This window comes from Strigops habroptila, chromosome 7 (assembly GCF_004027225.2).
Source record: "Strigops habroptila isolate Jane chromosome 7, bStrHab1.2.pri, whole genome shotgun sequence".
Classification (NCBI taxonomy): Eukaryota; Metazoa; Chordata; class Aves; order Psittaciformes; family Psittacidae; genus Strigops; species Strigops habroptila.
Genome location: NC_044283.2, coordinates 70067099 through 70088192, shown reverse-complemented (window position 1 = coordinate 70088192; position 21094 = coordinate 70067099). Strand labels below are relative to the sequence as shown.

At 46.5% G+C, this 21094-nt stretch overlaps 1 protein-coding gene across 5 annotated transcripts in view; it reads right to left on the bottom strand.

The window, feature by feature from the left end:
* Nucleotides 1-2334: 2334 nt before the first annotated feature.
* The window catches only part of SEPTIN11 (septin 11), a 65592-nt gene continuing 46832 nt past the window's right edge, over nucleotides 2335-21094 (bottom strand). For 4 of the 5 annotated variants that reach the window (XM_030492468.1, XM_030492469.1, XM_030492464.1 and 1 more), the window contains 6 exons: nucleotides 19621-19782; nucleotides 17695-17791; nucleotides 15776-15944; nucleotides 11574-11706; nucleotides 10347-10534; nucleotides 2844-6477 (listed from right to left, as the gene is read on the bottom strand). In XM_030492468.1, coding sequence (XP_030348328.1) covers nucleotides 6462-6477; nucleotides 10347-10534; nucleotides 11574-11706; nucleotides 15776-15944; nucleotides 17695-17791; nucleotides 19621-19782 — 765 coding nt within the window. In that variant the 3' untranslated portion in view covers nucleotides 2844-6461. Of the gene's footprint in view, nucleotides 2366-2843; nucleotides 6478-10346; nucleotides 10535-11573; nucleotides 11707-15775; nucleotides 15945-17694; nucleotides 17792-19620; nucleotides 19783-21094 lie in introns of those variants that run through there. The other variant, XM_030492465.1, reaches the window with a different exon arrangement.

Here is a 21094-nt window from a genome sequence, read left to right as displayed (position 1 = left end):
CTGGATGAAATCCCAGCGGATGGGAGTCAATCAGGATACTTCTTAAGCGTTGCCAACCTGTGGATTTGGTCATGACCTCCTACTGCCACACACAAGGTTTCAGAGAGTCACATGGGACAGCTACATGGGTAAGATGATGAGGTAAGTAGCACTTGGTATCCTCTCTTCAGGTACAGGATAAAAACAAACCACCACCAGCCTACTTTTTTTTCTTCTTACTTGCAGTAAATGATGCCCAGCCACCCACAGCTGAGCCTGGGTCCCAAACCACTGTCATCAGCACAACATGGGTTACCTGACATGAGGCAGAACCCACCAGAGTAGCTCTGTGCTCATCCATGATCATGATCTAAGTAAAACATGACTATTTCAAGAGAGAGGCTATAACACAGAGGTGGGATTTCAAAGGCTAGGCTCCTACCACCATGTAAAGCCATACTACAGTTTTGAAATGGAAACAAAGGTCCAAGGAATGAGACACACACACAGAAAGGATTCCTTCCCAAACAGGGGCTCTGGGGAAGGTCTCACTGTGCAGGATGCTGCAGGAGCCATGCAGTGGGTGGTCTGGCCTCTGGGCAAGTAACCTGCAGGGTATTGTGCAAGTTGGAGGCTACCATGGAGGGGGTTGCACAGACGAGCCGCAGCAAGGCTCCCAAGCCTGAGGTGGTGGTCCCTGACCCTGCCGACACTGGAAGAAAGGACACAGCACTTGTAAACCAGGCAAGACAACTCCTCAGTAAACCCTGCCCACCTTCACGTGCATGAGGCATTGGCCACTATGTTCTGTCCTCAGAAGGCTGAAAGTGAAATGTTTTCCAGCTGTGGCTAGCTCATGGTAAGCACTTACAGCTGCAGAGCAAGTATCACCCCAGACCCCTTAAGCCTAGAAAGCAGGGCAGGCTCCATTTTTGGTATTAGCGCAAGTTCTGCCCTAAGCTACATTTGTGCAAACATTGATGTCCATTCAGTTTGGGCAATGGTGAGCAATTACACTGACATACCAGGTAAATCATTACAGCATACACACAAGGCCAGAATTTAACAGATTGTGGCTATAAAGTCACTCAGTTCATTGCAAAGGTTTCCAGGATAAAGGCTTTTCCTGCCACTTTAGAAAACCAGGTCCTTGGCAGGTGGGAGCTGCTCATCATCTAACCCTTGTCACTAGAGTGCCGAGAGACGCTGTGCTTCTGAAGAAAAACCTCATAGGTTTGAGCAGAGACCCTCAACAGCTTGCACTGCGGGCACAGCCTGGAAGAGGCAAAACCTAGGCTGTTTAATAGTACCTTTTCCACAGGAGGTTAAAGGAGGTGAATTCCTTGATTAAGGTTCACAGATGAAAAGAATAAATCACTAGTATTCGGTTAATAAACAGTGCATCACCCCACATGAAAAGACACCCAAAAGGGGATCAGGCGGTGTCCTTCCATCTGTCCCAAACCAGCTAGATGTCACCACACCCCAAGTTTACAAGCTTTGTTTTTACCTTCAAACGATACTTCAGTATTGCTGAAGCTTTTTGGACTGAATTCTCTTCCAAAGTAATCAAGTTCAAAAGTTTAACAACTATCCCACATTCAGGATTGTTAAAAAAATAATCAATAATTAGGCTCCATGAAAACAAAATGAAGCCCTCAAGCAATCTAAGTACAAGTCAGCGCAGCTCAGTTGTATAAGAGATGCCAACTTCGCTCCTACAGAGCAAATCAGCCATAAAATATCAAGGCCTTGACCATCAAGAACAGGCTCCTTCAACGCACCAGTACCCAACACCGGCCATCTCTGCTTCGTGCAAACACATACTGAAAACAAGAAGTCGCCTAGGTCTAAGGACTTCTTTTCAGCACATGTCAGAGCAGCACAGGACATACTTGTGATGAAGTCATGGTGCCCAGAGCAGCCAAACTTGGTTGTTAGAGGCAGAAATGAAGTCTTTCAGCTGTGCACGCTCACCTCATCCACAGTCTGTCATTCTATTTGTCATCAGCAACATATGCGTATTATGACAAAAGGAAAGAAAATATGGAGAAAAACCAAACCAACCACTAACCCAGTGCAGTATCCCACATTAAGGCCAAGCTCTCTCCTCCAGCCATTACCTCTGTCACTTTTGGTAGCCTCCATTCTGTCGGAGACGCGCCAGGAGCGGACAGATCCCGCACAGAGACACAGAGCACAGCGTACCCTCAGACGCACGGGTGAAACAAAAAGGGAAGGAGAGAAGGGCAGACGTGATGGAGGAATGAGATGGCTCTTCTCCTGGTGAGGGTGCCCGTAGCTGCAGGCTCTTCCAGTGCCCTACTGTCCACTGGGAGGGGGGGTGTGGGGGCTTTGGCAAGATGACGGTTACATAAAGAAGAAGCTACAGAAAAAGAGAAAAAACAGAAAAGATAAGAAACAGAGGTTCAGAATTGAAATGAAAAAGTGTGAGAGAGGAATGAAAACAAAGGAGGAACAACATTGTAAAGAAAGCCATGAAGGAAAGAGTGCACTGGGGAGGTGTCATACAAACCAACTACACTAGAGAGGCACCCGGACATCTCCAAGATACTGGCTGATGTGCAGTACAAGCTGACAACTGCCACAAAAAGCAAGGGACAAACACCAGAACAACCCTACCAAGGCATCTCAAAGGCACAAAACAACCTGCTGAGAAACATCGCGCTTCCTCAGCCCCTCCTGTCACACCATTACAGAATGGCAACAGCAACCAAGTCACAAAGGCCACCCCAGGACCAAAGCCTTTGGGTAAAAATGCATTTCCCCTCCCCACTTCAAGTGTTGGCACTATTTGTATGTGTAACCTAAAGCACGGACAAGAAATAACTGAGCTTATGCTATAAGGTTATTATTCAATTTGTAATTCAAAACCTGAAATATTTTAACATCAATTAAAGTAACAATATCTAACAGATGCATACATATAATTTGCACTAACACTGTATGTAGGTTACACAATTTAGTTACAAACATGAGTTATTTTCAAATAGCAAGGTAATAAAGTTCTACATCTACAGTTTAAGGCAATCAGGATATTAAAAAAGTATACAAATACAATATTTCTACTGCTGTTCACAGCTTTATTTCCCATTAATTAAAAAAAAAACCCTTCATATTTGTACAGTTCCATGCTGAGACGTGCTGGTGAGAGAGCATCATGGGCATCATACACTGCAAATGCAACCAGGGTCTGCAGAGAAGAGACCACTACGCACTCTTCTAACATAACATCTCAGAAGGGCAAATGGCAACTGGATTCAAATGGACAGATGTGATATGATCACACACAAAAAGACACATTTCCATTCTCACCCGGATGGTTTAGGAGAAGCAGAATGAAAGCTACCTGGAAAAACACCAGTCATGTTAAATAAAGACATGCTCAAAGAGAGGCACGGAGGTACATATCTCCTTGATGGGATTTCAAGGCGTCAAAAGCACACAGAGGAAGGGACGGGAGTCGCAGAGGAGCGCAGGGAGGATGCCAGGCATTGCTGTCTCCCCTACTCAGCAGCACCACTCACCACAGGAGATGCGAGGTGGGGCATTTAACGACCATGAACTCAAAGGGTACCTTCCTACTTAGTGCCCTCCTGAAAAAATAACTGTGCAACCCCAGTGAGGTTCTGCGGTTTGTTCCATGCTCTGGGAACACCATCATCCCAGAAATATGTTTCAATGTGCTTTCTTGCTCCTTTATATTTTTTTAAGGTTTGAAATCCACCTTGTCAGGAATGTGCAGCATTATCAGCCAGTTATCATCACTGTCTAACGCACATTAAAGGCTGCAGTGCCTCTCAAGCAAGGCTTATGCCCATGCAACCATCTGCCCATGGTTCCACCAGCTGGCTTGCTAGCCTCCAGCATGCAGAGAGGCTGTGGAAGGTTCCTTTAGGCAGCCAGCAGGAGCTGGATGTCATGTTCCCTATGGCTTCTTTTCAACATCTCAGCAGAAGCAGACTATTGCAGGAAGCTCTGGAGTAGTTTTAACCATGCCACTTGTAAGTAAGCGGACTTACTTACTTACTTAGAACCCTCCCAGAAAAACACAGATGGTTTTGTATCAGTAGTGAGGCAGAAAGGGTGAGTCTCTTACTACTGTACTTACACGCAAAGGTGAGAGCACATCCAACTATATCTGAGTGTATCATTTATTCCATGCAGAATCAGGGGCTACTGTGAAAAAAGGCATAAGAAAAGAAAGAAGTGCAGCAGTAACAAGCTAAACATGGCCCAAGAGTTTAAGGAGGGAAAAAAAATGTCATTAACATCTCCTTTCACAAGAAAAACAAAACAGTACCTTTAACTTCTGTAAGTTTATGGTTTAGTCCCAGTTTCTCCACAACAGCTTGCTTTTTGCTGGAGAAAGAAACTCAATCGAAAGTACATTAATGCACTTGGCCACAGCTTTCTGACAAAAAAAAATACATAGCTAGACTCAGCTGACTTCCCCTGCCAAACGTCCCTTGAAGGGCTGTTAAATGAAGCAGGACAAATAAATGTTAAAATGAAGTTTTCTAGTTGGCACAAAACACTGGTAATTAAAAAGAGGACATGCACAGAGACAGCTGAAGCAAAGCATACTGCCACAAGCATTCCATGATGTGCATATGATGTGACTGTAAAAAAACTCAGGCCAAAACCCAAACTTTTTCCTTGATAACTCAAGATTTTAAAGCTGGGTTTGGCAGAAGTCATAAGAACCATTTAATTTTTCCAAACAATCCCCTAGCAAAGCTATTTAACTTGACAAAAAGGGCATCATGGCTGATAGACCAGGAGGTCAAAAAAACCCCCACAAACCAACAAACACCCCTCCAAAAAGAGAAAAGGCTCAACTATTTTATTTCCAGCTTATTTATCTGCAGTCAATTTTTGCTGTCTGTCCACGACATCGTATTTAGATATGCTCTTCCCAAAGCCATGTTTAAGCAGTGAGGGTTAAAAAGCAAGACAACCCACCAGCCAACCCCCAAGCACATTTTCACAATCCAGCACTTGAGAAAAGGTGGTAATTCTGCCTTCTCCCGTCCCTCAAAGATGCAAAAAATTCCATCCCAGAACCAAGGAAAGAACTGCAATGCATGAGACTCAGGTGGAAAGAGTTATTGTAAGAGTGCTTTAAAGAAACAGGAGGCTACCTAGCTAGGACCAGTGGAAATGCTGGCTGTGCATCAGCAGAAGAGAAAGATATCTCGAAGTTATAGGGTGAGCAGGGCTTGCCACTTCTTGGGAATGAAGGGGAAGACTCTGTCCAAAAAGGAATGGCATAGAAAACACACATTAAACAGACCCATTTCCTTATGATTAGTCTCCTTTGCACATTCAAGGGACATCTGAATAGGACGCTGTCCCTGGTGCAGGCGGGCTGGTGGAGAGCATGGAGAATGCGTGTCCAGGCACCCTCGGCTGGTGGAGAGCACAGGGAATGTGTGTCCAGGCACCCCCATTCCCTTGACATGAAAATCTGGATCCCACAGCTTTGCAAGTCTGTTTATAAAGACGTGCAGAAACTCTCCTGAAGGGTCTATGAGGATGCTGAAGGCTATGTCTTCCCCCCACCCAGGTATTTAATTCCATAAGGGCTGCTAAGATGGTGCACATGGGAAACCAGGGACTATTTTAAGTGAGGATTCAAAGGTTATGGTCAGACATGGGAAGCAGTAGTGAGAAATGGTCCTTCTCCCAGGCACCTGCAGCACTGCTGGCTTCCCACTGCAGCATTCAGCAGGTAGCTACTACACTGAACTGGAAGGGTGGCTGTAAAAACACGCCAGCACATGACAGTAAATCCAAGCCAACTAGTATGATCAAGTCAGACAACAAGAACAGGAACTACTCAAAAATATCATGCAAATGTAATGGCATGCAAGGTCAGTTAAACTTTTGTCATCTACACATATATACCCCCTCCCTCTCCCCCAACAGAGGGACTCATGTTGCTCTAACACATTACCTGTTGAAGGAATATAGACTAGACTCCAGGGCTTAGCCACACCAGGGACTAGGCTCATACAGCAGTAATTCCCCAAAGCTGGTTTCTGCGGACCCAGGAACCCCTTCAGCACACAGCTGTTGCTACCACGAGCGGGGCAGGCCAGCAGCACTGAGGTCCTGATCCAGCCAATGATGCTCACCCAAGCTATTGACGTCCAGCCCTGATTCTCAGCCCAAATTTGGGGCCAAGAATGACTTCCTGCGGCTGGTTTTGATGAGAAAAATATATGGATTCATTACCTTGCCCCTCCACCCACCCCTGAACTTCCAGATGCATAGAGTCCTGTACCCAATCCTTCTTCCTTCTTGTTCCCACTATGTTATTAGATGAGTTAATATTTATGTTAAATAGTGGGGGAGTGGGGGAGGGTGGTGGTGGAAAAAAAAGCAAGAAAACAGATGGCAGAGACACATTACTGCAAAAGCAGGTGAATGCAGGAACATCCTTGGCTGGACAGGCTTTATGTGAAGCTTGCACTGCAAGTTAAAAAAAAGAACAAAAAACAAAAAAGTTAGCAATAGTAGAACTCAAAATGAAAAAATAATAAAAAAAACAAAACCAAAAACCAAAATCCAAGGAAGCTGGGAGAGCCGACACCAGCAACCCGCTTTGGTGGGTGGGCATGCAGATGGATTATGGAATTATAAAGAAATTAAACCTTGAGGCTGGGCTCTACTCCAGCCTACGAAAAGCAAAAGCAAAAAGAAAAACCGAGGGGGCAGAACTACTGACCGACCAACCATCTCAGTCAAGGCTATAGCCTGTAACCACACCACGCTTGCTGTCTTTAAGCTTCAATTTAAGAACGTGCATGGCTGGGGGTTATGGCTGCAGGTGTCTGGTTTGGGTCACTTCACATGGGTGCTCTCGCAGGAGGCTGTGTGCTTAGCCTTTACCCAAACTTGGGTATCTCACAGCTGGGCAGCATGACGTCCTCCAGCACTTCAGCTTTCAGAACCACGTCAGATCCTTCAGACGTCAACAAACCCCTCTTTTTACAGGATGTTGGGCCATATAACATGTGTGTTACAGCTCAGGGATTGCTTTGGGACTTAGCATGGCCCGTGATGGGCAGACCAGTCACAATGGGCTGGAAACAAGTTTCTCATCTCATTTTCACACACAGGCTGTAATAAACAGAAACAGAGCCCAAACAGATGGTCCCAGCTCCTGAGGGGTTTGAGGATGAGCAAGTAACACAACGACATGTGTTGAGGCATGCATGTGGCTATCTACCAGACAACAGGCAAGCACCAGAAAGCTACTTGCTGCTCATATTTGGTTTTGCCAAGTCCATTGCCAGGAACCATCTCCAGATTGCTCGGATTTGAAGCACAGTCCCTCCCCAAAATTACAGCAGGGGCTTGATAAGTAATGCTCAGCCCCACATTCAGAGAAGTACTTGAGTATGCTTTATTCTACAGTCACACAAGTGTCTGAGGTACACAGATGTGCTGTCCTGAAGACAGCACACTTCTGTCATCCGGCCAGAGCTGCAACAATTTTAGATGAAAAAACACATAAGCTATAGGAATCTGAGAATTGGATTACAAAGAAAAAATAATAATTGAAAAAAAAAAAAGATATATAAAGACAAGTTGTTCCTACAGGAACAGCCTGGAAAACAAGAGGGCCAAGTTCTCCTTCATGGAGTTAGGCCAGCAGCAGATTTCACTCTAAGCCTTCCCTCTGGCTTACACAGCAGAGAGGAAAGTCTCTGTTGTCCAAGCTGGAGAAATCGGATCCCCCCTTGAGAAAAAAGCATTCCCATGAATTACTTCTGGGGAGGCTACAAGGATCGTGCATGGCAAGGATTTCCTCTGGCAACTGCACAGGAACCACCACAGTCCATGTCAGCACAGAGAAAGGTTGAAAGCCTTACCTACAGAAACTGCTTTTCATTAGAGTGCAAGGAGAAACTTAAAGCCTTTAGAAAACCCAAGGTGTGCTACAAGGCAGAAGCATCAGCATTTCCCTCTAAAGCCACCATTAGTAACTCAGACAATACAGAACACTCGAAGCGGTTACAGCACCTGGTGTGGAGCGACACTGAAAGGACACACTAAAACACGTGCACGTTCCTCATGACTGGATTTCTGTGAATGCATCAGCAAAGCACAAACTCTGTTTGTCATGGTTGCTAGAAACATCCGTATATCACACCCACAAGACTGCGCATGTGCCAGTCAACTTCACAGAAGCAAATAATAGCTAACACTGACTACCAAAAGTCACAAACCTCACAGAGCTCCCCAGGCTGTCATATACTGCACTGGTCTATATCTGTATCTATATCTAAGAGGTGAAAAAACTGACCACAGAGTTATCCAAAATGTTAAGCTACCAACTCTGTTCAAGAGGTAAGAAAAAGGGCCTTCAAAATTTTCTATTCTTTTTAGGAAAGAGGTCACCATGTCTGAATTCTCATGTGAGACAAGACCAGTGTTCCAGCCTATCCTATTTACAGGTATTATAGCAGAATGGTGTTTCAGCACACTTGGACGTTAGCTGCCAACACCATTCCTACAGCTCAGCATCATCAGTTTGTAATGATTTCTTTACCCAAGCAGAGCATGCAGCACACAAGCACTCTCTGTATTTCAGCACGTGCCCAAGGCCAGGCTCTCAGTTTGCATAAAGCAGCAGGGCTCCATAGAAGCTACATCAATTTACATCAGCTGAGGAACCAGCCATAGGCCCTCCCCACCTTCCCTGGGCAAGCCAGGGCAGAAGCAACAAATGGTGGGCACTGACCCAGCAGCAGAGACAGGGGACATGCAGCAAGCATCAGTGTAACTTCCCAAAGTACAAATACAGACTCGTATATATGCAACACAACAGAATCTCATAGGCTCAGGCTGTAGGACAGCTCAGACCTGGCTTAAGTTCCCAGGTTAGCAAGGGAGACACAAGTGTCTATACCACATCCCTGCTAGCATTTTGGTTCTTTCAACAGTGACAGCTTTGTGTTAATCGAGTAGGTTACTCTGCCAGTCTGTTAAGGAATGCACCCCTTCACTATCTGCTATGAGAAGCGTGGAACTGTCATTTTTGTGTGTGGGTTAAAGAAGCCTTTTCCAGTGAGATTTGCTGCATCACCACCTCTACAGCTTTCCCAACTGCTGCTATCAGCTAGTGCTGTTATCACAGAAAGGACTTGCATGAGTGTTCCCTTACTCAGGAGGGAAAAAACAAATGGAAGCTATGACAGGAGGCCTCAAAGCAGACCTCTGTTGCAGTAACCTGTCTTGCTGTGCTATACAAACTTCATCTCTGTAAGATCTGTCTGGCTTCACTGTACATACCACATCAAAGTGGAGCTTGTGTTCTGGTTCTTAAAAGTACAGTGAAGTTGCTAGTATCATGCAGTAAGTAGGGGTCTCTTGCACTGATGGCGAGGTCAAGATAGCTATCTCCAAGCAGAGGCTGCCAGAAGTAAGTAACGTCAATTCAGATTAATCTACAGCTCAAGGTTTTCAGCAGAGCTCTGCCGCAACTTAACTCTGAGCCCAAGACAATGGCAATGTTCCTCCAGTTTCAATGGAAGCAGAGTTAGGTCCAAATCGAGCACAGCTGAAAATTCTGCCTCCAAATACTGACCATGGGACTGGCTCTGTCCACAGATACACTTGGTGCCTACTAAGTTGCTGGAATCTCAGAGTACTGGATGGGTATAGGATTATATTCCTAGCATACAAATATAAAACAGTAGAAGACAGTGCCACTATCTGTACTAAAAAGTATGGCTTTCTTAGCTTATCATGTCAACTTGATACAACCACAAATGCTGTTTACCTGCAAATAGGGTACCATAGTAGTTTGTTTTTACAAAAACCCCACAAAATCAAAGCTTCTTGTTTTTAAAGCAAGCTCCCAAGTATCCACTTTTGGCACTAAGATTTCCCATGTAAAAATAACATGGTGGTTTTGGTTTCTAATCTACTTCTATTTACAATTATAACCTTAAAGAATAAGACCTGGAGACTACTTTAGGTGAAACACAGGACAGGTAGAGAGCCCCTTAATAATTTTGGCTCAGGCAGATAAATCTGAGTCCAGAACATCCCAGAGCTGGACAGATGACAGGTCAAACCTCCACCATCCGACTGCTCTACCATACCAGTCAGACTGACATAAAATTTGAAGGTACTCTTCTAGAGAAAAATTAAGATCATGTCCCTGGCCCACCCTTTAGAAAAAAATACTTTTATTTCATCAGGCTGATCAAAGCCCAGTTTCCGGTATGGTAATGGGGAAAAGCAAATACAGACATGCACCAACAAAGAAAAAACAACCTCCCAAATGGTAACAAACCCTACAAAGGATGTGGGTGACATCCGCTTACTTTTTCTTGTCCTTGTCTTTCTTGGTTTGTTGAGAACCTGCCTGCTGAGCCTGTGACTGTAATAGCTGAGCTGCTGCCTTCTTCTTTTGAAAGTTGTTCAACTCTTCCTCAAGTTCCTTCTTTTTGTCTTCCACTTTTTTCTTCTCTTCTTGGTGAGTCCTCTTTAGATGGTCAAACTTTTCATGAAGCTGCCAGGACAGAGACAATGAGAATTGGACAGGAAGAGAAGAATGTTTCACCCCAGTTACTGGTAATGATGCCTGAAGCAGTTCCACTGCCACTGAGGCCTCCCTGCATTAATAACAAGTCACTGGCCTGTCCCAAGCATGCCTGCCTTCATGAGAAAAGCCCTGCAGTTAACACACACTTGCACACATGGATGGCAGGAATTTCAGCTGTTGCGGGAATATGACAGATCAGGAATATGGAGTTAACATCCCATGTCCCATCCCTCATTACTTTGTATCTAGCAGACGCTCTCATGCTCAAGCAAAGCAAGAAAACGTGGCCATTCAGGGTCTTCTTTGGGGCTCTTTACCTCTTTACAAGTACACGCTCCTCCATGAGGCCCAAAAACCAGCTTCCTCCAATAGCAGGACATCTACGTTTTCATGGTAACCATGCTGACCTACACACACTAAGCAAGCCATGGTATGGCAGCTCTCAAAGAACTTTGTCATGTCCCTCAACCATGCTTAGTGGGACCTACACCCTGTGAGAAGTCTTTTTCTACTTACTGGAAGGCTCCAGAAAGGTGTGACCACTAAAAGACAGCGTGGGCTGTACCACAGCTAAAGATCCACTGCAAATCAGCATCACTTTGAGCAGCAAACATGTTCTCTCCTTTGGGTGGGACTGAAGAAGTGAGGGAGCAGAGAGGACTCCCACATTTCTGTGGGGCATATAGCTGCTGCCACTGTCACTCTGCAGCACCTCCCACTCACTCCATGGTATGTGTCCTCCTCCAGCTGCCCAAACCCAGGCAATACTCCTGCTCCATTTTACAGGCACAGAAAAGCAGCAGAGGACTTGTGTGATGGGGTCACACCACCAGTCCATGGCAGGACTGGCAAGCGAGTTCACATCTGCTTCTTGAGACTGTTTATGCACAGCAAGCACCTTTGCAGGCTTCATGCTGGAATCTGGATGCTCACTTTCTCAAGGCTCTCTTGGGAAAGCCCCAGCCTAAACCCTCACACACAGCCCCCCAACTTATAACATACTCACATCTTTCTCTGCTTCCTTCAACTCTGCTTCCTTTTCCTTCACTCGCATGACAAACATCTGCCTCATTTCATCCTCCTTCTTCTGGAGTTCGCCCAGGAATTCATTCCTCTTTGCTTCATACGTCTCTTGGAGACTATTAAAAACACAGGAAAAACAAATAGTCAGAGCTGTGTTTCAAGCAGAGTCAGAAGTTTCCAGCGTTTTGTGATCTTACCGCACTGCCTTCTCACAGAACATCATTAGAGGTCCCTGACTACAAAAGAGGCACGATCACCTCCACCAAAACCAGTCCTAGCTTGCTAGGTGGCAGCAGTGGGAGACAAATTGGCAAGGAAAAAATGAGCACACTGTCCATGATCCTGCATATCACTCAGCAGGGAGGATGACTATCATTAAAAATAGACAGACACTACATAAGCAGTCCCTGGTGCTCCCATGGCCTGTGATCTGTTCGAGTCACACCTTCTCACTTCTCCCACTGTTTGTCCCTAATCTCGTCATTTGAAGTGCAAGATGTGTGGAACAGACACACGCATATCAGAGTGTGAAATCCGGTTTTATATAGTTCATTAAGCATGACACTGACACACAGCAAAACTCATGTTCACTACTCATTGCTAATGGATTCAGATCAGGGGCTTTATTTAGGTCAAGCCACGTTGAGAGACCTCTCTTTCTCCTTTAGCTGTCAAGGAAGGAGAAAATCAAGCCTTTGTGAACGAGCTGCAGCATTCCTCCTCCAAATAATCATGTTACTGGATTCCTTCATTCCCTTCTTCCCCCTCTACTTCTTGGCATTCCTTTCTTTCCTCAGCAAAGATCTGGGACACAAAATATGTTGTCCACACACCTCTGAGATTTTCAGAGCCTCTTAGGAACTCTGGACACCACATTCCTCTTCATTTTATTCCTTAAATGGATTTGGCTATTTCCTCCATAATGATAGTGTGGGAATGATAACTATTTCCCCCAAGACGCTTTTTTGAAAATGCATTTTTTAAATGAAAACTCCACTGATATCACACAGATACACTGCATTTCTGCACCTAAGGAACACCTTAACCAAACTTGACAGATGAAACTCTTTTAACACTGCTAATTAACGGGCACTTCAGTTAGAACAGGGCAAGATGGATCTCTGGATTCTTAACTAAATCAAGAACCACAACATTCATGGCAGACAGAGATCAGGATACTTGAATCCAAAGATCCCTAAAATTCAGTATTGGATTTAATCCTCTGTGGACACTGAAACTTAAACTCATAAACTCTTCTGAAAGGTCTGGCTCGAGCCCAGGAAAACCCTGAGGGTAGATTAACGTTGACTGCTCAGTGAACAAAAACTGAATCTGCAATTAGTTGACACACTATACCAGGGAGCAGCAGAGCCTTTCGGACTGAAATGGAAAATTCCGCACACTGCTCATCGTACCCTGTACTGCACACAATTTCTTGCAAAGCTCATTTCCAAAACCACAATGCCAGCTGATAGGCAAGCAGGAAAAGGCTAGCAGGAATGAGGGTGGCAGGGTCTTTCTGTTAAATTTTCCCAGGTTCAATGCTAAACCCGGCTTAAAGCTTCAAAAACTCAGCTCTAACCTAAAGCCAGCAAGCTTAATTCTCTACTGAAGCAACTCTGACTTCCAGACTAGCAAAGTTCTCGGAGAAACTGGTGTGGCAGCTCCAAGCTGCATCTGATAAAATCAATTAGAGCCCTAAGGAGTAACAGTCCAAAGCAACTGGGATTCCTGCAGCTTTTCCCAAAGACGACCAGAGAATTTGGTTTTTAAGTACACAAACACATGAACCTAGATTACAAGAGTAACTCGATTCTCCAACATACACCCACACACTGGATGATGCCCTCACAAATAACATTCTTTACCAAAAAAAAGTGTTTTGAGAAAATTAACCAGAGCAGCAGAGAAACCAGCTCACACAGATGACCCGTTTCAGAGAGCAGATGCCTACGGGGGCACTGGTGCTCCCTCCTCAACTCCTGCAGCTTGGACAAGCGTTGAGGTCCTGCCAGCAACACCACCCTCCCTTTTTCACGCCTCGCACAAGCATCTAGACAGCACCAGTGGTTTGCTGGGGTCTTTTGCCCTGCTCACCCTGAGATTCACAAAAGGCTCCCAGCTCCTGGATGATGGAAACTGGCTGAAGAGTGGTGGTCCCTGTGGCTCCTAGGGCCCAGACCGCGGGGACAGGCATCCTTTGATCCCTGGTCTCACAAGGAAGATCAGAAAGAGCCAAACCTCCTGTTTTCCTCATTTCAGATATACATCAGCCTCGGCCAGACAGCTTGGGATCACGGGTTTTGTTTGTTTATTGGAGGAAGAGGCACACAGAGCAAACTGTTCTCAATCTCCACGTACCAGATGGAGAAATTCTGTACATTTTAATTTCCTTTCTACTTATAGCTTGGTCGAAAGAGGCCTCGTGTACAGGAAGCAATGGAAATTCCTCAGATTCCTCAAAGGGAAGGGCTGAGCCCATCTTAAGCCACTGCTCTCCAGAAAGGACATCCAATAAAGCCACACACTTGGGCTTTAGTAACAGAACTAGCCTTGACTGATTCCAGCAGTTTCTGTGCTGCAAAAGAAATGCAGCTGCATAAACTCAGCAAGTCACAAACAAAACTCTGAACTGATGTAAACTCTGTGCTGTAGTGCAGACCTTGCTCAGCTCACCATGGAGTATTGTTTCCCAGAAACATGAACACAAGGCCTCCACTCTGCCTTCTGCTCTGGAGCCAGCTAGCTTTCTCCTGCTGAGGATCAGAGATGAACCATGTCCATGGTTACCCGTGGAAGCCAGCAGCATGGCTGCTGTCTCAGGGATTGGCACACCAATTCCTGACATGTATGTGTTATGGGAATAAATCCACACTGATAACTTTAATTCTGACTGCCTTCTCCTGGAGCAGAGAAGAGCGTGGAATGCTGCTAAGGCAGTGGGCTCAATTACTGGGGAAAAGCTGGGGACGAATGGGAAACAGGAAATTAAAGGAGAAAACAAACACTCCCTCCCAAATTCCCACAGAGCTGTTGTCCTTAGCTAATGGCTTGGGTTTCAGACCAATAAAGCTAACAGCATAAACTCTGCATTTAGTAATAAGCCAAACCTTGAGCATGAGACCATGGCACCCTCTTCACAGCACACCTTGGACCAGCTACAAAAAGCTCTGGGAGGGTCAACAAGAACATTTACCCCAGAATACCCCCCTTGGTAACCAGGGGGTTACCTCAACACGTGACCCTTTCATCTCCGCAGAAACACAGCTGCGCTTTTCAAGCCCAGCAATTGTATGTGGCCCTGACCTGCAGCAGAGCACGCTGGCTGCAAAACACAGTTGAGTCTGCAGGGTAGGAAAGGGGCACTAATGTATCCCCTGACCACCTGCCCTACATGAGCAAAAAGTGTCACGACGAATTTCTGAAGTCATTAACAAATTCAACAGATTAACCCAGGTATCCATGAAGCTCATAGTACTACCAGTAGGAAGATGAGTGTAAGCTTCACTGGAGACTGGACAGTTCACGGGTTTTAGGAAAGCAGGGGTGGGTAGAGGGAAGAAGAAAAAAGAAACAAAAATCAACTTCCCAACCCCCAATATGGGATTCTCCCAGCTTAAAAAAATGACAAGTCAACAATGTGAACAGCTCTCCACAAGGAGTGACAGGAGGAGCATTTAGAAATCAATCCTTTCAACACTTTTTAGTACTGGCTGACAGATAACAGGTAAGAGAGAGACTGAAAGGCATGGACTTGTTAGGGAACACTATCAGGAAACTGACACTACTTCAGCAGCAGGGTGCAGGCAGATCCATGGACATATGCCTCTTCCTCCTAAACTTTCCAGGCTAATCTCAAGTGGGTCATATGCTACCCCCAAAACACATCACCTTCCAGCACCTTGGTGACAGTCTGCACGCTCTAGAAAGCCTATACAGCCTTGCTGCAAAGTGTTAAGGCAAGAAGTGGCTTTCTCAGCCACCCAAGCTTTTCACGTGCTTCTGTACAAATCCTAGGTCCTGAGGGCAAGACTGAATTGCACAAAGTTCTCCTCTCCAACCGCACTTTAGATCTCAGCCGCTCTAAGTGACCATGGCTATTCTCTCCCTGGTTCTTGCAAATATCCACAACCCCAAAACTTCCAGTCTCCTTGGTTGTACAAGGCCTGAGTTATGCCTTCCTACCTGAAAGGCTTGCTGTCTGGATCTGTGTCCTTGAATCCCATCTCCTCAAGCTTGCAGCGCCTGTAGAGCTCGTAGTGTCGGGTGTGCGTCTGCTCTCTCAAGTCCTCCATGTTCACTCGGATCAGCATCTCCCGCAGCTTCACAAAGTCACAGTGATTTTCATTTTCAACTGGAAAAAAGGCAGACAGAGAGGAAGTTAAACCCAGGAGCCAGGTCCCCCCTCCCTTCCCTGGACCTGGGGCTCCAGTTGAGCAAGGCTGAGAGTTCTTCAGGTACAAACGCAGAACTCCAAGTCAGCTTGCACCAAAATGCCTCGCTGAACTGGGGTGAAACCATCCCACACCAACACGTGAGCACCAGTCCCAGGCTTGTCACTGGATTTGCAAGATCTCTGTGTTTCCCTTCATATCAGAGCTTCCACCTCTCCACGCATTTCTGCACCAACAAGGTGACAATCCATTTGCACACAGGGTTTCAGTTCCCACTCAAATCCACTCTAAATCCAAGTCACCAGTGGGGGCCCAGGCAGGCAACGAAGTCTGTCTGCAGCAGTGGTGAAAGGAAAGGTTATAAGAAGACCCATCAGAGATGCTGTAGCCTTTCCATGCTAGCTAACCTTACAGAGGAGACCTATGCCCCTGCTCCTGGCACTGAAGAGAAGCAGCACACGGAGTAAAACGTGGTTTTCCAAAGCAACTTCTATTCCAAGCGGAGTCTGGCATGCCACTGTCAGCCCCTGAGTGAGAGCAAGCTGGTCAGCCCACAAAAGGCCTGCAGCCAGAGTGCAAGCAAACAGATTGGGTCTGCTTAAAGACAAGGGGTGAAAGTTCTCTCTTAGGAAGCAACAGCAAGCTGCAGGCATCTCTGCTGCTAACAGACCAATCTGCAGCACACCTCTGGGGACCCAGTGAAGCACTCCAGCTGCTCCCCTTTGGACCACAGCATCTGTCTCTGGAAAGGAGCCATTCAGGGCTGGATCTTCAAAGTCTCCCTGGTACCCAGCTAAATCTCTTGGACTATCTGGTTCTAGTTTCCTGGGAACAGTAAGCACCCAGCAGGATACATGTCAAGTCCAAGACCTGCCAAACATATCAACTTCTTTCCTAATTGTGATTATTCCCAGTATTATCCTCCCATGTACACAGCTGAAGACAGCAAGTCTGAGGCTGCTTCAGGGTCAGCTTGTATGATTGAGAAAAAACTTGGTGAGTTTTGCAAACTGCCCTGTGGCTGTTCCCCTGCAGCTTGCTGGGCCATCCTCCAGCTGGATACACAGCTGAAGCCACAAGCTGACCACCACCAGCTCAACCCTGTACTCAGCGCTGGGTGGGAAAGCAAACACCAGCCCTATCTAAACACCTGCAGCTTCAGTACAGCCTGGGTTGCAAACACTGCCCTAGCCAAACTCCGCTCTCCAACAGAATGGAGCTTTTGGTTGACTTCAGGGCGGTTGCATACTTTAGCTGCATGTCTACATTCAGGATACCAGGACAAGACATACCAAGCAGCTAGTGCAGTCAGCAGAGCACCTGCTGGCCTCCCTGGAAAATCCCCAACCACATTTGCATTCAGGCTTGGGAGCAAGGTCCAAACCACTCGGCTCCTCCAGCCTTCACTCTGCTCACGCTTCCCTGCTGTCAGAAAAGCATAAGGAACAGAAAACGGCAAGTTTTCATTTTTCAAGCTAGCCATTTAACATGTCCTCAAAGCTGATGGCTAGGTTGACGTCATCACCCTACCACCAAATCCCCTCCATGTCTAGATCTAGGTTGCAAAGCCCTGATTTTAAAGAGGAGTCTTAAGAGCTGTGATCTTGCTTTCTCAAGACAGATTTTGGTAAGGACCATGCAGAGACCAATGCACCTTTCCTCAGACTGAAACAGGATGACAAGGTCTTATTCATGCTTTCAGTTACATACCCTGCACAACACCCCAGGGGTACTGCCTGGCTTTTGCCATCTTATTGCCGATCTTCACTTCTTCAGTGCTGCCAACTACCGCAAAAGGAAGGTGGACCTACAAAAGGAAAGGGACAATGAGGTTAGGGATTTCCTTTGTTGCCTTGCCAGGGATTGTTTCAGAAGAAAGCTGTTTACTGCGGCAGCTGTGCCAGATCTAAGCTGCTTAAATGCCTTTGCTATTCATCTGTGCTTTAGAAAGAGCAACAGGACAACTGGGATGAGAAACTGACCACACTTACAGTCCAAAATCCTGAAGTCCCAAAAATAAGAGATGTACACAATTTTCATGTAATTACAAAGTACGACTGTCTTAAGCACAGAAGGCGGCTTACAAACGGGAATTGAATTTGAGCATGGAGGAAAAAATAACTGTTCAACAATAAAAAAAAGAAGAAGAAAATGAAGCACATCCTCCCAAGGAAGGTAGGCTAAAAATTCAGGGTAGTTCTGTTGCTAGAAATAACTGCTAGTGCTTCCTCCTAAAGAGGGCAAAGCGGCAAGCAAGGGGAAGAGTGGAGGTGACCTAGCCCTGGGCTGACACATCTGAGTCATGGAGCTCTGCATGCTCCCAGTCTCTCCAGGGGTGTGGCGGTGACAATCTGGGATCTGCTCCCAGCAGCGTGGCTGCTGCCAGGAGGGAGCTGGCCTCTGTCACCAGCCCACACCCAGGGTGCTATCCCTGCATTCAAAAGGGCTGGGACCGGGTGCTGTGCTGGCCAAGCCATGGTTACGGGCCAGGTAGGGAGGGGAAGGAGCCAAGTGGCAAAGATGTGATTAACTGGCAAAGGAGTTTCCCCACAGCCAGGCGGCACCAGAGGAAGGCAAAACACATGGTGCAGCCCGGCACAGCCACATCCCTTCTCTGCGCCAGCTGCTCCCTGCTGAGAACACAACACAGGCAGGGAAAAGAAGCAATACAAAGGTTTGGAGAGGGTCTGATATCCAGCTGGATGTGCCAAGTGCCCATCTACAGCCAGTTGTGCAAGGAAAAAAAAAAAAGTCACAAAAGCCTCGAAGTCACAAGGAAATGGCTTGATCTCAATACCTCCATTCTCTGTAAAAACATCGTTAATTCAACCCTGTGCTTGCACTTGCTTTAGGGTTGGCACTCGTCTTGGGTGGCGTTAGTAGAGCACATAACACCCACGTGCCCTATAAGCACTGCGGGGATAGACATCACTGCCAGAAACTCTGAGCTCAGGTTCTTCTCCTTGCACTCCAAGTCAGGCCCACGGGAAACAGTTGTTTCCCCTCTGTAAACTCCATTAAAATGATCTTATCCTAGCCCTGTTTCCCCTCAAATCCCACCCCTACTGCTAGAGGAAAAGAAAGTAGGTGAACACCAGAGCCCTTATGCTGATGGCCAGCGGCCCTGCTGGAGCTGGAACATCATTGATGGTGCCCCCGCTCTCACCGGAAAGCAAAACAAAGGCCAAGTGAATCACCCCCCACTAAGCAACAAGTGGTGGTTTGGGACAGGAAACCCAAACCCCAGCCCTTTGCCCTGACCATCTGGGGCCCTGCCTCCCATCCTTTTCCTTTCCCAAGATGGGAATACTACAACAGGGGAAGGATGTGAAAAAATGCCCAGAGAAGAATCATTTGTCAGACAATGAAGCATAGCAGTCCAGGCAGCCCACATGCGACAGGTATCTCCAGCTCTAAAAGCCTTCTGGCCAGCCTGGTCTTTGTGCTTAGACTGCAGTTCTAAAGCCAAAAGAAATGTGTTCGATGTGCCCTACCATCAAGGATGGGCCCACACAAACCAAGGCAAGCAAAAGCTTCCCTGCCCATAGCAGGGGGTTGGAACTAGATGATCTTAAGGTCCCTTCCAACCCAAACCATTCTGTGATTCTATGAACAGCCCACCCCTAAGAAGCATACACTCATCGTTGCATTTATCTCAGCCACTGTCTCTTCATCCGTCGGAAACTGGTAGATCTGGACACCGTTGCTGACCAGCTCGCTCATGATTTTACTCTTGAACTTGTGCAACTCGTTTTTTGCAATGGTGTCTGCCTTGGCAATGATGGGGATGATGTTCACCTGCAAGACAAAGACAGCACCTCCACACACAGGCCCGCACGCGTTGCGTCACTAGGAGAGGACAGAGAGCAGCATGTATCCTGCATCAACAGCCCTCTGAGGGCCACCAGCCACTGTCCCCCCAGCAGAAGATCTTCCCTGGGGCTGCTACTGACAGCACCACGCCTTAGACAGGATTTTTCAGGCAGCTGTGATGATGGCCTTAAAAAGAAGTCCAATGTAATCTGGCAATATGCTATTTCCTGTCCTGTTGTATTCCCCTCCTCATCCGAATTGGCTGGACAGGAAATGCTGTCACAGATTATTACAAGATGTTCCAAAAAGAAGAAAAAAAACTAAGAAGGAAATTACCACTTCTCCTCCACACCACAGCAGGCTGGATTACTGCAAGAGACACACTCAGACAACAGCCGCGCATCGGTGTTTGCTCGGGTGTTGTTATCAAGGACACCCAGGTGCGCAGCAGTGCTGCTGTTCTCCTTCTGGAGATGGAAGCAGATGGTCCACATCCAACCACACGACACACAGGGTGGGGGATGGCAGGAATACAGGCACTCTTCCTCCACCCACACACACTCCCATGCTCCCAGACACAGCTGTACTGCGTGCGAGAGGAGGGTTCATTTCTCCCTGGACAGCTCTAAGACAATTATCCAAGGGAATGCCATGATGGGCTTAACACAGAAATGGAAGGTAAGTTCTGACTCTTCCCTAGGCAGGCTAGTTGGCCTGCCTAGTTGGCCACACCGGCAGCAGGATGCCTCTAGGAGCCAAGGGGAGATAGCCAAGGGAGGTAGCTGAATGGCTCGATGCACAGCGAACACCAGATAAGAGTCTGCTTTGCATGGAGAGAGCAGGAATGCATTAGGACAAGGAATCCTGCTTGCTTTCCCTTCCTGCTCCCTCCAAATGGTCTATTTCTGCTCTAGATCTTGCAGGGTTTGCTCTTCCTTGCAATGACAGACAAAAATGGTAGTGAGGAAGATGTTGATATTGACCTTTACGAAGGGATTTTAACTACAGTACTAGAAAATCCTCATATGCTACACCACTTAATTCTGTTTGGAGGATGGCCTGGAGTTATTAAAACCCCCTTTGCCAAAAGATAAAACATGAATGCCAATTAGCTTGCTTTGGGTAAATGTCCATAACCCTGTTTTAAGTTGAATAGGGCAGGGATCCTTCTCCATCACTGCATTAAACCCAGTCGATAGGCCACTCTAGGAAATAAAGAACCATTGTCATCATTCGTCTTCTGCAGAATCAGGATCAAATGAGCCAAAGGTGCAAGGTGGACTGATTTAAATTGATT